The 14,510-nt window shown below is 46.7% G+C and overlaps 2 protein-coding genes across 3 annotated transcripts; both read left to right on the top strand.

Annotated features, from left to right (window-relative positions):
* The first annotated feature begins 950 nt into the window (after positions 1-950).
* Positions 951-5,137, top strand: MED22 (mediator complex subunit 22). Of its 2 annotated transcripts, XM_063316107.1 has the most exons (4): positions 951-1,073; positions 1,400-1,480; positions 1,711-1,919; positions 4,720-5,137. In XM_063316107.1, exons 1-4 carry the CDS (start codon positions 951-953, stop codon positions 4,922-4,924), a joined length of 618 nt encoding a protein of 205 aa, XP_063172177.1. In that variant the 3' UTR covers positions 4,925-5,137. The 2 variants fall into 2 exon arrangements, with proteins under 2 accessions (XP_063172177.1, XP_063172178.1); XM_063316108.1 differs by lacking the exon at positions 4,720-5,137 and having other exon boundaries at positions 1,711-1,957.
* Positions 5,138-8,045: 2,908 nt separating this feature from the next.
* On the top strand, positions 8,046-11,440 carry SURF6 (surfeit 6). The gene is made up of 4 exons (XM_063316173.1): positions 8,046-8,225; positions 8,632-8,868; positions 9,262-9,341; positions 10,360-11,440. Exons 1-4 carry the CDS (start codon positions 8,132-8,134, stop codon positions 11,035-11,037), a joined length of 1,089 nt encoding a protein of 362 aa, XP_063172243.1. The 5' UTR covers positions 8,046-8,131; the 3' UTR covers positions 11,038-11,440.
* The last annotated feature ends 3,070 nt before the right edge of the window (positions 11,441-14,510 follow it).

Here is a 14,510-nt window from a genome sequence, read left to right as displayed (position 1 = left end):
ATAATATATCGCAGCGACGCCGGGCCTCGCGAGAGGCCAACGCTAAATCTCGCGGGAAGACCCGGAAGGGGAGGAAGACCAATCTGTTTTTCCGCCCTTGGGTTTTCATCATAGAGACGATAAACGACTACCGGGCTGTTGCAGACTCCTAGAGGGTCCTCGAGGCGCGTGTCGCCACCGTATACACCAGGAAGATTGCCTCCGGATAGCCAATCAGCTCTCAGGATTGGGATCCCGTTGTCTTAATTCAGCCAATCATAAGAAAATGCCCTTTTCGGATTAGAAATGCTTGATTAAGGAGGGTGGCAGTGAGAAGGTTGGGTGTAGGTAAGGTAAGAGCGTGAATTTTCAAATAATTGAATTGCTGTCTCAAAGCACTTTATTTTGTCTCTCGTTTTTAAAACGCATGGAGCAAGCCTCTAGTCCTCATTGGGCTTATTCTCATGGCACGCTCCTTCCTGGTTAATGGAGGCTACCCCTTTTTCTAAAATTTTCACGGCACTTTGAGCCGCGAATTAATTACGTGACCGGGAGTCGCTCGATCCAATAGATTAAAATGCGGGTGGTAAGTTGTGTCGTGTGAATGCAGCCTTGCTTCCAGCTCTGCCCCCGCGGTTGGCTAAATAGATACAGAAGATACAGTTTTCTGAGATTTGGTTCTCAGCCCTTCAATGTTGATGATTTGCTTTCATGGGAAAAGCCATCCGTTATTGGCTGGACTCTTTCCTTAATTCGCTTTTTAATATTGATGGGGACTGGAGGCCAACACGCGGCTCCTGGTGGCATTGACGCAAAGCGCACATTTTAAACCCTGAAAACTGAAATGGGACGTTTATGGGCAATGTTTCATTTTTTCAAACATGGTTTTAGATTTTTTTTAATGCTATTTTCCCTGGCTCCCCGGACTTGTAATCTGCGATGCCATTTCTCGGTCTGTTCCTTTCCCAGCCATGTCGCAGCAACGGGTCCTTCCCCAGAGCAAAGAAACTCTCCTTCAGTCCTACAACAAAAGGCTGAAAGATGACATCAAATCCATCATGGACAACTTCACAGAGATAATTAAGACTGCAAAGGTAGAGATATGTGAGAAAAGACCCTTCCTCCCCACTTCCCACTTTGATTCTCCAGCCTGAATTTTTGCAGGCCAGGCTGTAAGCGTTCGCTGTTTCTGTGCCGTATTGCTCGTGCTTTGAAAAATTCACCCAATTCTAGTGAGTGGACAGAGTTACACAACGCAAAGGAACAGTGAAACAGATTTTATTAGCGGAGGGGAAAATTCTTGATGGCTTTTTAAATGACAAGAGAACAGTCTCACTCTGGTTCACAAATCTAGTGATTTACCCTTCTGGGTCAGAAAACATGCAGATCCTTGGATTTTGCTTCCTGGTTCCTTTTGCAGATCGAAGAAGAAACTCAAGTTTCTCGTGCGACGCAAGGCGAGCAGGATAACTACGAGATGCACGTCAGAGCTGCAAATATTGTGAGTAGATCTGAGAAGTCTCGAGTAGAAGGTTTCTTAGCGATTCGGCGATAACCTGCCTTTTAGTTTAATCAGCCTAGTGAGAAAAATTGATGCTGCTGTCCACCCTAACAAGCCGGGTTTCAATTCTGCCCTGCAGGAGAGTGGGGAGGAGACAATCCATGACTGAAATTGCTAATAATGCTGATAAAGCTTGCCTATGTTTTTAAATACACGGATCTCCCCATCAGGTCCGAGCCGGCGAATCCCTCATGAAGCTGGTCTCCGACCTGAAGCAATTCTTGATCCTCAATGACTTTCCTTCTGTCAACGAAGCCATCAACCAACGCAATCAGCAGTTGCGGGCCCTGCAAGAGGAGTGCGACAAGAAACTGATTGCGCTGCGCGACGAAATCTCCGTCGACCTCTACGAACTGGAAGAGGAGTATTACTCTTCCAGGTACAAATAAATCCACGGAGAATCCTGCGATCAGCACACCCACACCACACTCTTTTTGACCCTGGAGATAGCGGTTGTACTCCGAGACCTCCTAAACTATGACTGTTCCCAGGGGCGATGCAGGCACCCATCAAAAATCAAGCACCTTGTTCCTTGTTTGCAATTCCATGCAAATACTAAGAAGGGAAATACTCAGTGCCAATCTGGAGCAGCCAACTCCTGGTCCCTTTTTTGCAGTCTCCCAAAAGAGGGGCTGGGACCTGGGGTGGGGCAGTGGTGTGGCTTTTGAGCACCTTTGTAGCCTTAACACAACTCTTTCCCTTAAAAGATCCTTCCCTCTCTGAGAAAGGGCCAAGGTTTTCAGCACTGAGTGTCCTGGTGGTTATCTACCACTTCATCCACCACAATTTTTTTGTCCTGGTGGTAAAAAAAAAAAAAAGAAGTGCCCATTTGTGCTTTTCAATAGAACTCGCTTTGCAGGAGTGTAAAAAGAGCATCTCTCCTAGTTCATATCAGGGTACAAATTGCTAGAAAAAAAATTTGAATGAGAAAGGGTCTGGGACCTGAGGCATGTTCTAAAACAGCTTCCTGGTCAAGTCTTCAATCCCCTGGTGGCTTCCGATCCAAGTATTTAGCCTGCTTAGTTTGTGAGGATCAGCCAGGGTGGGCTAGGTGCTGTTTGGTGACCGCTGAGGTGCTCTCCACTCTGGGTCTGATCCAACAGGTGTATGTCTGGATCTGTTCGTAGGTGCCTTAATTGTGACCTCCATGGGTCTTATATTGGTTCTTTTCTGCCTTCAGGCTTAAACCAATGCCTTTTCAGCTGCACCAAAGATCTTTAGGCGCGCTTTAAGAATGCATGTAGAGAATGCATCTGCCTGCATGAAATAATGGAGGCTGGCAGATGGAGGGGGTGGGTGGGGAAGAGACTTTAGTAGCTGTTCCTGCTGGTGTTGTTAGACTACCTGTGCTGTTCTCCCAACTCGGGCCCTGGGTAGCAAGAGATGAGCTGGAAATGTGGTTGCACCAACCATCACTTTGAAGCAGTGTTTCTCAACCTTGGCAACTTTAAGACGGGTGGACTTCAGCTCCCAGAATTCCCCAGCCAGCCATGTTGGGATCAGAGTTAGGCAGGGTTGGTTGTGCAACTGGGCTTTCCCCAAGACAGAAGCCCAGCAATCTGTTGACAAGAATAGGGTAAGATCAGCTCCTCTTTATGATTTGGCAGTCTGAACAGACTGTTTGTATCACGTCAGTGGCTTCTCTGTCTATTAACCACAGGAACCAGTTTTTTTTACCCTGAGTTTTAAAATGTTCAGTAAGCTGTGTGTTGCTGAATTAACCACAGTTGGCTGGGTTCCTACCATGCAATAAATCATACAGATGGCTAAGCATGATGGGTCAATCAGCTGAGAAATTGCAAAGGTCAAATCCTGTATCTCCACCACCTATAGCAAGAATAAGGCAAGCCACGTGGAGTTTCGTATCTAAAACATTTTTTCTCTGTCAATCTGTGATAGCCAGAACTTATCCTATTTAAGCATTGGATACCTCTCTCATACTATGAACTCCCTAACAATTACTGCAGCTTTATTGTAAATAAAACTGTGGTGGGAAAAAAAAAGGTAAATGTCAACCTTGGGCTGGTGTTTATTTTATTTTTTAACCCACAGCTTCTTTGACAGCCTCCTCATTTCTCCTCCTGTCTTTTATGCACAGCTTGCTCCTCTTTTTCAGCAATTTGTCTGCATTCTTTTGCAACTTCTGCCTGCTTCAGAGTAGGGGTCTTGGAGGAGAGAAGGAAGGTGGGGCAGGATTTGGGGGGTTCCCCCCCCCCACAAAATAATGGAGGAAAGAGGAACCAGAGGCCATTGGGTGGAAAAGCGACCCCATTTCCACCCTACAATTTCCCCAGCTCTGCTCCAGCACCTCCAAAATTCAGCCATGTCGCTGTTGCATTCTGCCTGTGTGATTTGGGCACTTTTCAAGGGTGAAAATAGGAGCCATGCACCTGCCAAAGCTTGCCATTCAAACCCTCTTCTTTAAAAATCCAGACTCCAGCCTTTTAGTGGCGTCACCTCTGGCCCTTGAGCTGGAGAGGACAGCGAGCATGTTTCTTATGCGATACCCATGCAGGTACTAGCTCCTGTCAACTCTCCAAATATTTATGCCATGAGAAAAAAAGAAAGGGGTGGGAACTACCGCTTTAAAGATTGTTGTGGTTAGCAGCTAGAAGCCTTGGGGCCAAATGTGGACCCCTGCCCAGTAGCCAACTTAGAGCAAACCAATGCCGGCTGCTAACACAAATCAGTGATCTCAAAAGAATTTCTTTTGCCCTTCAGACGATAATCAGCCAGGCAGATTAAGAGAATCCCACAAGCTGGCTGTCTTCTTGTGGCTCCCAGCTCAATCTCCAGGACCCCTGCCTGGGAGCCATCTCTGCTGCCCCCAACTTGAGAGAATCCATTTTTCAAGTTCGGGATGGTTCTCCTCTGATTGGAGCTCATACCTCTCTCTGGCAAAGCAGGGTGGCCGTTGTTCACGTCTCGGTCCCCGGGGCTCGAATTTCTCATGTCTCCAAAACGGCTTTGGGATGGATTCTTTGTTAAAGAGCCCCCACCTAACCCTGGTTCTGGAGAGAGGGCCCGCAAAGTGTTGCTACTGCTTTCTGAAAGACGTTGCTTGCTTCCTTAACGCTGTTGCTTCTGTCTCGCTTTCCTCCCCCTTTCCCTCCTGTCCGTCTGTCTGTCCCTTTCCTTGATGGTCCTCGCTGCCTTCACGGGGCTCTTGTTCTGCAAAGCTACGGCGTCTGCGATGCCAGCAGCCTCTCTCTCTCAGAAGCCTACTGGAGGCAAGAACCAGCGGTGTCACCCCTAGAAGGTCTCGACACGTCCCTGGCCGCCGCCACCAGTGCCATGGAGCAGAACACTCCCGCCCCACAGGGCTCAACGCCTTCGCATCCGCACATCAACGGGCACGGAGTGGGTCCCCCGGAGCACCCCTAAAAGGGGGCAGGTGCTCCATCCAGATGGCATTTTAACATCCTGTTTTCAGCAAGCATTGGAAGCTGTCTCACTGCCTTCCCATGGTTTGAACACAGCTTTGCTATTCTGGAAAACATTTTTTTTTTCCCCCTGGAGAAGACATTTAACATCGTGGTCCAGAGATTCCTTAAAGCAGTGTTTCTCAACCTCTGCAACTTTAAGATGTGTGGACTTCAGCTCCCAGAATTCCCCAGCCAGCCATGCTGGCTGGGGAATTCTGGGAGCTGAAGTCCACACATCTTAAAGTTGCAGAGGTTGAGAAACACTGCCTTAGAGAGATGCTCAGGCTGAGAGAAGAGATTTTCCTGTTCTTGAGATCTATTTTTCTGTTATTTCGAGAAGGAGAAAACTTGGGGCCCCGCAGACTTGCTGAGTTAAAAATCCCAGAAAATCCAGCCAACAGGGTGTAAGGTCGGACTGGGCGGAGATACTGGTCAGCAGCAGTAAGAGAATCACAAGTTTTCCACCTCTGTATGAGATGCAATTGCAGGATGCTTAAGGCGTTCTATTTTGTTTGCATTGCAGTTGAAAACAGATTGGGCGGGGTGTGTTTTCCCCCCCCTTTTGAATAGGAATTTGGAAGCAGTCTGGCCAAGGTGTTTTTTTTTTCCCCCTCTAGATTTTTAAAATCATTATTCTCTGCCACTTGCTGAACTAAATTCCATCACTTTAAATATTTTTTTAACCTAACTTTCTGGATGTATTACTCTTTAAACAGAACAGACATCTTTTAGCAGCTGAGACATTGCCAATACTTACTAATGAAGCAAGGCAGACATTTTTTACCCCTAGCCGTTGGCAGAGAAAGTCCTGGCCTGCTAAATTTCAGCATGTTTACTGGCTATTAAAAAGATGGCCCTTTAAAAAAAAAAAAAAAAAAGACAGCTTCCTTTGTTCTGGAAATGGCATGAGGATTGCCATATTTTTCCTCCTACCTGGCTGCTGTACCTTCCAGCATAAACATTAAGTGGGCCAAGTTATTCTGCCGTGGACATGAAGTCATGGGGAGTTCATCCTCAGCAGCTATTAAAAGGGTTTATAACATCGACATAAAGACAGCTGTAAAACAAATGGCTTCTTTCTTTGACCGTTCAGATCACCAGGAATGCCAGTATTATTTTGTCTTCCTCCTCCTCAACTGAATAAGCTAATTCTTAAATTGCTAACTCTGCTAGCAGGACAGCCCCATCTGACAATTGGAGGTCAGTGTCAAATCCCTTTTTGGTGGCAGGGATTCAGAGGGTCACACGGGGTTTCTTAAATGCTTCGGGATCCACAGATCCAAGGACTGGGGTTATTGTTTCCAAGCTATGAAAATCGTTGCGTCCTCTGGAGCGATACACCTTAACCAACTGTGCATCAAATGGCACCCTGACATTGTCAATAGCAAATGGTTCTTCCTCAGTTTATCAGTAGGTGCATAGCCAGGCTGCTACTGAAGGCAGAGGAGCTGGTGCTGTTTAACAACAACAACAACAAAAATCTGGCCACCTTAGATGCACGTTGAACAGTGTTGAAAACAGCGTTTAACCCGAAAGATACCGATGGGGTTTTTCTTCCTAACAGCAATGTTTACTTTTTCTTTTTTAAAATAGTTGCGCTTTTTCTTACTGTACAAGACTGTTGAAATAAAGCTAGCTGTTTGTTGGTGCTGAAGGCTTGGATAGTTCTGTGCAACACACAAGGGGTGTAGCAGGAAAGTCTCTCCCCCAAAAGGGTGTCCCGCAACTGAACTGCAAAAATAAGACGGATGCTTGCTCCTGTGGACGATTTCTGTTCGGATGCTCTAGCGAATCCACTCAGGGCAAGTGGGTTTTTCAGCGTTCAAAAGTGTTAATGGCTGCGTTGGTGCAAAAGAGGTTTTGTGAAGTTTGCGCTGCACCAGAAACTCAGAATACAGGTGAAACCTGCAGCCGACAGCCTGCGCCAGAACGTTGGCCGCTTTGTGATTTGCTTAGTTTTAAAATTAATAAATAAATTAGGGACCCTGAGTCACAACTGGCATCGAAAATGGGATTCCCCAGCAAGATGTGAGTCTTCAGTTTATGGAAAGGGCCGCGCCTTGGCTGTTTAATCACAATGATCCAAGGGCATCGTAACGCATCGAAGCAGGTCGGGACTCTGTTTGCTTAGCCCGATCCTCGGGGGCCAACGCCCCCTTGGGCCACGCTCAGAAAACACGCATCCTCCAGCAGGGAGAGGAAAAGCCGTGCAGAGGCGTGCAATCGCGATCCCGGGGAGGCGCGCGGAGGAAAAGCACCCCGTCACCGCCTTGCGCGCTCTCCCGTGACAAAGCCGCTTGCGCCACCCTTCGCCCCGCCCCTCCCTTCGCCCCACCCCCTCGCCATCCCATAATCTTCCCAGGCTGCAGTAATAGAGCCCCGAGCTGGCCGCAAAAGGCTCGGGTGGATCGATTCGCAAGCCTCGCCGCAGCCACGTGGGGAGCTGTCGTCGCGCGGGGTGCTTGCCGCTGCGCCTTCTTTGCGCCCCCGATCCTGAGCTCCGGAGCGACCCCTCCGGGCTCCCCAGGTGGTGGATTTCTCCCCCGATTTCATCCTCCTTTGCTCAGGCGGTTTGGGTTCGGCTTGCCAACTTATCTGCCCGGTTCTGCAAAAGGCAGGCGGAGAGATCGAAAGCAATCCTGCCGGCACGCTTGGATGGGAGTTGTAGTCCCCGCATTTTTGGAGAGCGCCGGTTGGGGAAGGCAGTTGGAGTAGGGAGGACGCCCGCCGAGGTTTGCAGCTTTGCTTTTCCCGAGCTGGATTTGCAGGGTACGCTTAACCATGGTTAATTTAACGCTGGTTTATTCCATTAATCCGGAATCCAGGTTTTGCGCGTACACTAGCCTCACCCAGGCTGGGCTCAACCCAGAACAGGTTAAAATGCAGTTTGTTAGGTCATGGAAACAGGCCAACTTCTCTTTAAAAATATTTATCCGTTGCATCTTCCCTCCGCATTTGGAAACGTACTGAGGAGGCTTTATAGCTTCACAATAAAACTTTTTCCCATTGCTGATCAGCTGTTCTTTCTTGGCACAGGAGAAAAGGTCATTTGGTGGTCCTGTCTGGCGGATGAGAGGCTGAACGGCGATGTGAAACCCTCATCGTTTTACTGGTGTTTTTCCTCCCGAGAAGACCTGGTGGGATCTTGGTTGGGCATTGCTCTAAAATGGCCAGCTTAGTCGCTAAGGACTCTTACTTGCAGACGCTGGCTAAGAAGATTTGCACCCAGGAAGTCCATGAACCGCGGAAAAGGAAATTTGGTATGATTTCTGATACGCCAATTTATCCCCCTGCGTTATACTGGAATACAGGATGGGCACATCCTGAACTTTCTCCATTAAATTTAATTTAGTTCCAAGAAAGATTCTGATGGAGCTATAAAGTCGTTATTTTTAGAAGGAATTCTGGGGACTGTGCCGACATTTTTTTCCCCACAGACTGATGTCTTCTGGAACTCAGATTGTAGATTTCTGCCCAAAGGCGCTGGGGTTCTTTCTTACTTTACCTGATCATATAATTGAATCTCAGACCTTGAAAATTCCCACCTTAGAGCCCCGAACAAGGGTCCTTTTCTAAAATGGGCAGCTGGGAGAATTAGTTCTATGGGAACTGATTTATCTTTGTTTTCTCTCATTTAATGGGAAATCCATTGGTCTCTTTTCAAAGGACTTCCAGGAAACAGGCTGAGGGATGACGAGAGCGCTCAGCGCAGCAAGAAGAAGAAAAAGAAAGGAAAGAATTTGAAGAAGAAAAATCCTACGATGGGCAAATTCAGCCAAGCTTCCCCAGCCAAACCAGCAGGCTCAGATGTTAAGAAGCCGGGGTCAGTTACTCAAATCACAGCTGGTGCCAGCGGTGAGGAAGGAAATGGAAAAGAAGCTTCTGTAACACCTGGTGTTACAGGTAAGCATGTAATAGAAGGGGGAATGGTGGGAACACATCAGAGGGAAAGCCTGTTTCTGGTTTGCAGGGATGGCTACTGAAATTTTAAAAACAAAGTGGTGTTTAAGTGTGCTTCCTGCTGGAATAGGCTGGCATGATGCCCCAGCCTTTCCTGATTTTCCATTCGCTTGCCTGGGTTCACACATCATGCTAAGTTGGGGTTTCCCCAACTGTGGTTCTTCGGATGAACCACGGTCGGTTGGGTCCATGCAAAGCACGAAGCCATAAACGGCTGTTTCCGATTCACAATATCTGGGATTGCAGATGCAGAGCCAACAAACTAACCATGGTAGGGGTTGTGGTGTGTTGTGTGACTGGGCTATGATTTTTAATCTTTTTTTTTTATCCACCCAGGGAGGAAGAGTGCACCTGGCACAAGTTTTGCAATGGATTTCTTGCGGCAAAGGCTGCACAACAAAATTCAAGAATTGAAGGTATGATTGAGACTTCCATTTTAAAAAAAATAGCTTTCAGGGTCTGGAAGAAAACATGAGTATTTATCTCATTTTACCTTCAGTCTTATATCCTTACCTGGGAGTAAAACCATTGACCTCTATGGACATGCACTATGGTGATTCCATATCTTTTCACATACTCATTGGAACTATTTAAAATTGAATGCAGGAGGCTAGATTTTTAAACTGGGAGGAACTGTATCTTCCTGTTCAAAATCTATATATATCCTGAATGATGCTGATGATAGAGTCCTATTAGTTTAGAATAGCTTTTTCCAACATGATTACTCCCAGATCTGTTAGATTACCATTCTAGTGCCTCCCAGCATTTTGAACCGGCTTAGGAAAGGCTGGAAGAGTCTTCTGCTTTTAAAAGTAACTGTTCCTCTGCAGAGGCTGGATTTAGAGTGTGTTTTGGTTTGTCTCCGTGGTAGGGCTTTAGTCAACAAAAACGAATTGCTGTTCTTAAAATACTGTTAGATTATAACTCAACTGCCCTAACCGCTTTGCCCAACGGCAAGAAGATTCCAAGAACTGGGAGTGGGCACAAGCCTGTATAACCGTATATACTATTTGAGTTTATATTATTGTCTTCCCAATGCGTCCAGACTCTTCAATTCAGATTTCTCAGCTACATGTAAGGGCTGAAGGTGATGAAGCTGGGATCAATGATTCCAGGACAGACCAAACCATTGGGAAAATATGGAACGAAGACATTTCTTCTGTAATACATGACTTCTTTTTTTACCTGCTGTAAACAGCATATCTAGCTGTGTCAGGTTGGAGAAGTGGTAGCTAGTTACTGAATGCAGGCTTGAGTTTCTGAATTGGCACGCTTGATGGACGTCAGACACATTGCAGATCCCAGAATTTCCAACTTGGGGCCTTTTTGTTTGAAATTCTGGGAGTTACAATGCTCGGTGTGGGGAGGTTGCCCAATTGGGCAAGGCAGATCAAAATGTCCTTCAGTTTCTGGAGTGTTTCCCGTTCCTTGCAGGGAAATTCCAAAGCTCTGTCACCCGCTGTGCTGGAGAAACGCCAGCGAAGGAAATATGAGCGAGAGAGAAAGAAACGACGGAGGAAAGAGATAAAGATGAAGGAGACATTAGAGAAGAAAACAGCAGAAGAGGCGTTGGCTGCCGTGGTTTCGGAGACCCAGCCAGTGGACAGCAAGGCTGAGATCTTGTTTAATAGGGTGGAGGCCTGCACAGAAGAGGAGCTTGACAAAGCGAAGAGAAAGGAAGAGAAAAAAAAAGCTATCAAAGGCAACATAACGCCACTGACTGGGAAGAATTATAAGCAACTCTTGAGCCGGTTGGAGTCTCAGAAGGCCAAGTTGGAAGAGCTGAAGGCCCAAGACGAGGAGAAAGCCAAGAAGTTGGAGGTCAAGATGCAGTGGACAAATGTCCTCTACAAGGCGGAAGGTGTGAAGATCCGGGATGATGAGGAAAAGCTGAAGGCAGCCCTCAAACGCAAGGAGAAGCGGAAGGCCCAGCGTCAGAGGCAGTGGGAAAAGCGGACGGAGCAGGTGGCCGAGAGGATGCAGCAACGGCAGGAGAGACGCCGCAAGAACCTCCAGCAGAAGAAATGCGCCAAAATCGAGAGGAAGAAAGCCAAAGCTCGGAAGAAAGGCCGCATCCTGCCCGAGGATCTCAAGAAAGCCAGCCCTAACTGAAACTGAGTTTTAACCCGGTCTGGGGTGAATGAACAATTTTGTGGGTTTTAGGGAATCTGCAGAAATCTCGCTCCAATCTGATGGGGGCATGGAGGCGATGCAACCAAGTCTGTTCGGGGTCAACCCTTGGGTGGAGAAGGACCTCAAGGGTGGAAGGTGTTTCTTTCTGAAGTCTCTCAACCAATGTTGAGTCACCGGATTGCCTCTTTCCAGGTTTTGCCTATCAGATTACCCTTCCCTGTTTTGGGGAGTGGGACTGAAGTCCTGTGAAGTAGAATCATGGAGCGGGAGGATGAAATGTATCACCTTAATCTTGGGAACAAATTGAAGCAAGGAAGGGATTATTAAAAATTCTACCCTGGTTGCATTCTCAGCTTGGTTGTTGATTTAACCCATTGTTTGATTTGGTATAATACACAGAACCATAAATCAGCTCATTTGCCAGGATTTATACAACATGTTGAAAAGTAAAACAAAAATGGGCATTCAGTTGTGTGAGTGACAGTTATTGGATTTTAATTGACCTGGTTAAACATGTTATGGTATGTAACTGGTTTGGGGATAAACCTTTTTGGCTACGTTTCCTGGAAAAATGGGGTATGTGTCTCTCAGGAAAAAAATGTGCTTGGGTTGAGTGAAGCTCAAGCTATCCTGTTTTCAGCAGTGGTTGGCCAAATGCCACCGAAAAGCACATCAGTTCCTCCCATCCAATCATGGTATTCCAAGATGGAGCATCTATGAATTCAAGGAAGCCATTTTTATCTATGTGATGCCTTTTAACCAGGGGTGCAGAACTTCATGAGAACATGCAACAAGAAATACCACTGGGTTGGATGTTCATTATGGACAGCAACTTGCAAATTGGCTTGCCAGCCAACGCAAATGCGGATGGAGGAATTTCCAGTGTTACCACATTGCTGCCTCATTTTCGAGCCTTTTAGGATAGAATTATGTCTGTACTTGAAAAATCCCCACTGCTTCTTCCTATCAAAAAAAAGCAGCATTAGAGGTGCACCATCTCAGTTCTCGCTGTTTGTTAACATTTAAAAATCAAGATAAAGAATTTGGTTGGCCCAGTGGGTAAAAGCAGCTTCCATGCTAAATCATGGCTGGCTTAATTGTGGTTCACTGAATAAACCATCATTAGTTTCTCTGCACGGTGGGGCTTAGTCAAAGTAGTTTTGACACCACGGGCTGGGTTCACACAGCACATAAGCCAAAGCAAGCAAGCCATGTTGCGGCTTTGTTCACATAATGTCCTTAATCTTTGTAGTAACCTTTTAATTAAGACATGTGCAATTACTAAATCAGTAATTGCACATGTCTTAATTAAATTAATTGTTCGGGCATGGATACAGCAAGCTGATGCCTTCAGCTGCATTCACACGAGACCCTTAACCTGGTTGATGAATTAATCTAATTTCTGGATTTTCACAATTCACGGAACCATGAACACACAAAATGGGTTGGATTTGTCCCATGCATTGAGCCACAAAGAGCAAAGTTAACACTGCCTAGAGGTAGTACATGGTGAAAATAGCGGTGCTGGCTTGTAAGTGAGCACAAGTGTGTGTCTTTTGCACGGGGCACTGGTGGGGTGGATTTTGTTTTTGTAGCAAAATTAAATGCAGGAGCTCCAGCAAGCTTGGAATCAGCCCACCCCTGCCTTAGGCTGGAGAAAAATCTGTGTTAGTAGCCACATCCAATAATGAGTGTGGCTTTCCTTTTGCATTATGCAGTGCCTGATCCAAAATTGATGAAATGCAGAATTGTAATGTAATGCAATTCCAGTATTGCTAAACTTCCTAAATCCTCGTTCAGTGCAAGAGGTGGGAAGGGAGGAAGCAATTGACTCCCCTCCATTATTTTCCCCAGGAAAAGGGCCAAGAGGGAGCGAAGAGCATCCTAGGGTTCTTCCCTGTCTCCCGTAGCAACCGCGTGGGTCTCCACGGCAACGGCTTTCGAGGACCGAGAAGCCGGCTCGGGATTCTCGCGCGTTCTCGCGAGACAAGGCCACTCTTCTCCCGAGCCCTGGGGTTACCATGGTAACCAGGAGACGCTGGCCCGGGCCTTGCGGACGGGAGGCGGCTTCGCCGGTCGGTGGGTCGGCGCTGCCGGGGGGTTTTCAGGGGGAGGACGCGGCCTCCGTCGCTGGTGTCCACCTTGCTGCTTTATAAGCAATACGGGGGAAGCTCCCCCCTCGCCGCCCCCGAAAATATGGCCAGAATTTGCGTGGGGGGTGGTGGTGCGGCCTGGAAAGTAATGGCTTCTTTTCTTGTCGCGTGGAGTCCCCTGCCTGCCTCTTAGGTTGCATCAGCCTTCATGGGGACTCTCGAGGGCCAGGACCTGACTGGCCTTCCCTGGGCTTGGAAACGAAGCAGGACCAGACATGTTTAATATTTGGACGGGAGGCCACCAGGAGAGCCCATGGGTGGGAACAAGGCAAAACCAATCACCTGGGGTGGGGTTGCCAGTAGCACCACTGGGACCCAGTCAGGAGCCAAGTTGGACCCTTGGCTGGGCTCCAAAACCTAACCTGGTTCCTGTTTGGAGAGGAGACCACCAGGAGAGCCTGGAACAGCAAATTGGTGCTTTTGTATTGTTGCTGAGCAAGTGAGCCGGATGTGTCCACATGATCCCTAGGAGTCAAACTTGGCTGGAGAGTGTCCTTGTCTTTGGGGCAGAAATGTAAAATTGGAAATCGGTTCTGTTGTGTAGGCTGAAGTTCAATAAATAGAGATCCAGATTTCAATGAAGTCTGCATACTTACTTATTATTAGGCCTTCTTTGGCTGTTGAATGAGTAGATAGGCTCTGTTTTTGCTGTCCTTCCCCCTATTTAAGGCATCTCAACGTTGATTTATTGCTTTCATTATCATATTGCGCTTCTTTACTCTCTGTGGCTTTAAGATGCCTCTGTAGGGGAAGCGGTATAGAGGCATATTAAATATGTATCTATTGGTTTAAATTGTGCATAATTTTATGATATGAACGATCTGCAGCTTACAGTTAAGTGTGCCTTTATTCAGCAGCATTCCCAACAGAACAAAGGAATACATTTAAAAATATATAAATAAATTATCCTAAAATACCCAAAATTAATATGCATTGAGAAAATCCTGCAAATTTGATGGCAAATATGGGTGCAATTGTAGCAGAGCTCACAAGCGTGAAACCATGATGCACCCATCTAAGGAAGATGACTGGTTCATACTGATTTTCCTCAGCGAGGTTGTGTATTGTACCAAGCCCCATTTTAGTTTTGGTTCAGTGTAGTGTTTGAACCTGGCCAGTGTTGTTTGTTAACTATGATTTGGTATATAATGTGTGAACTTGGTCAGTTGTGGCTAAGTCAGCAAACTACAATGAAGGAAATCGTTGTTTAGTACAATTGTTAATTCAGTTGTTACAAAGAGGGACTTTTTCATAGAAGAAGCTATTAGATCAATAGGTTGATACACAAATGTAGAAGTC

The sequence above is a fragment of the Candoia aspera genome, chromosome 16 (genome assembly GCF_035149785.1).
Source record: "Candoia aspera isolate rCanAsp1 chromosome 16, rCanAsp1.hap2, whole genome shotgun sequence".
NCBI lineage: Eukaryota > Metazoa > Chordata > Lepidosauria > Squamata > Boidae > Candoia > Candoia aspera.
Note: the sequence above shows the minus strand (reverse complement) of the source record. Positions and strands in the feature narration are given on the sequence as shown.

Bases quoted from the DNA above. Each gene is read 5' to 3' on its own strand.
- MED22 (XM_063316107.1), top strand. From the start codon at position 951: ATGTCGCAGCAACGGGTCCTTCCCCAGAGCAAAGAAACTCTCCTTCAG. The intron at 1,074-1,399 runs GTAGAGATATGT...TTCCTTTTGCAG, and splicing joins AGATAATTAAGACTGCAAAG to ATCGAAGAAGAAACTCAAGT. The intron at 1,920-4,719 runs GTACAAATAAAT...TGTTCTGCAAAG, and splicing joins GAGGAGTATTACTCTTCCAG to CTACGGCGTCTGCGATGCCA.
- SURF6 (XM_063316173.1), top strand. From the start codon at position 8,132: ATGGCCAGCTTAGTCGCTAAGGACTCTTACTTGCAGACGCTGGCTAAG. The intron at 8,226-8,631 runs GTATGATTTCTG...CTCTTTTCAAAG, and splicing joins ACCGCGGAAAAGGAAATTTG to GACTTCCAGGAAACAGGCTG. The intron at 9,342-10,359 runs GTATGATTGAGA...CGTTCCTTGCAG, and splicing joins ACAAAATTCAAGAATTGAAG to GGAAATTCCAAAGCTCTGTC.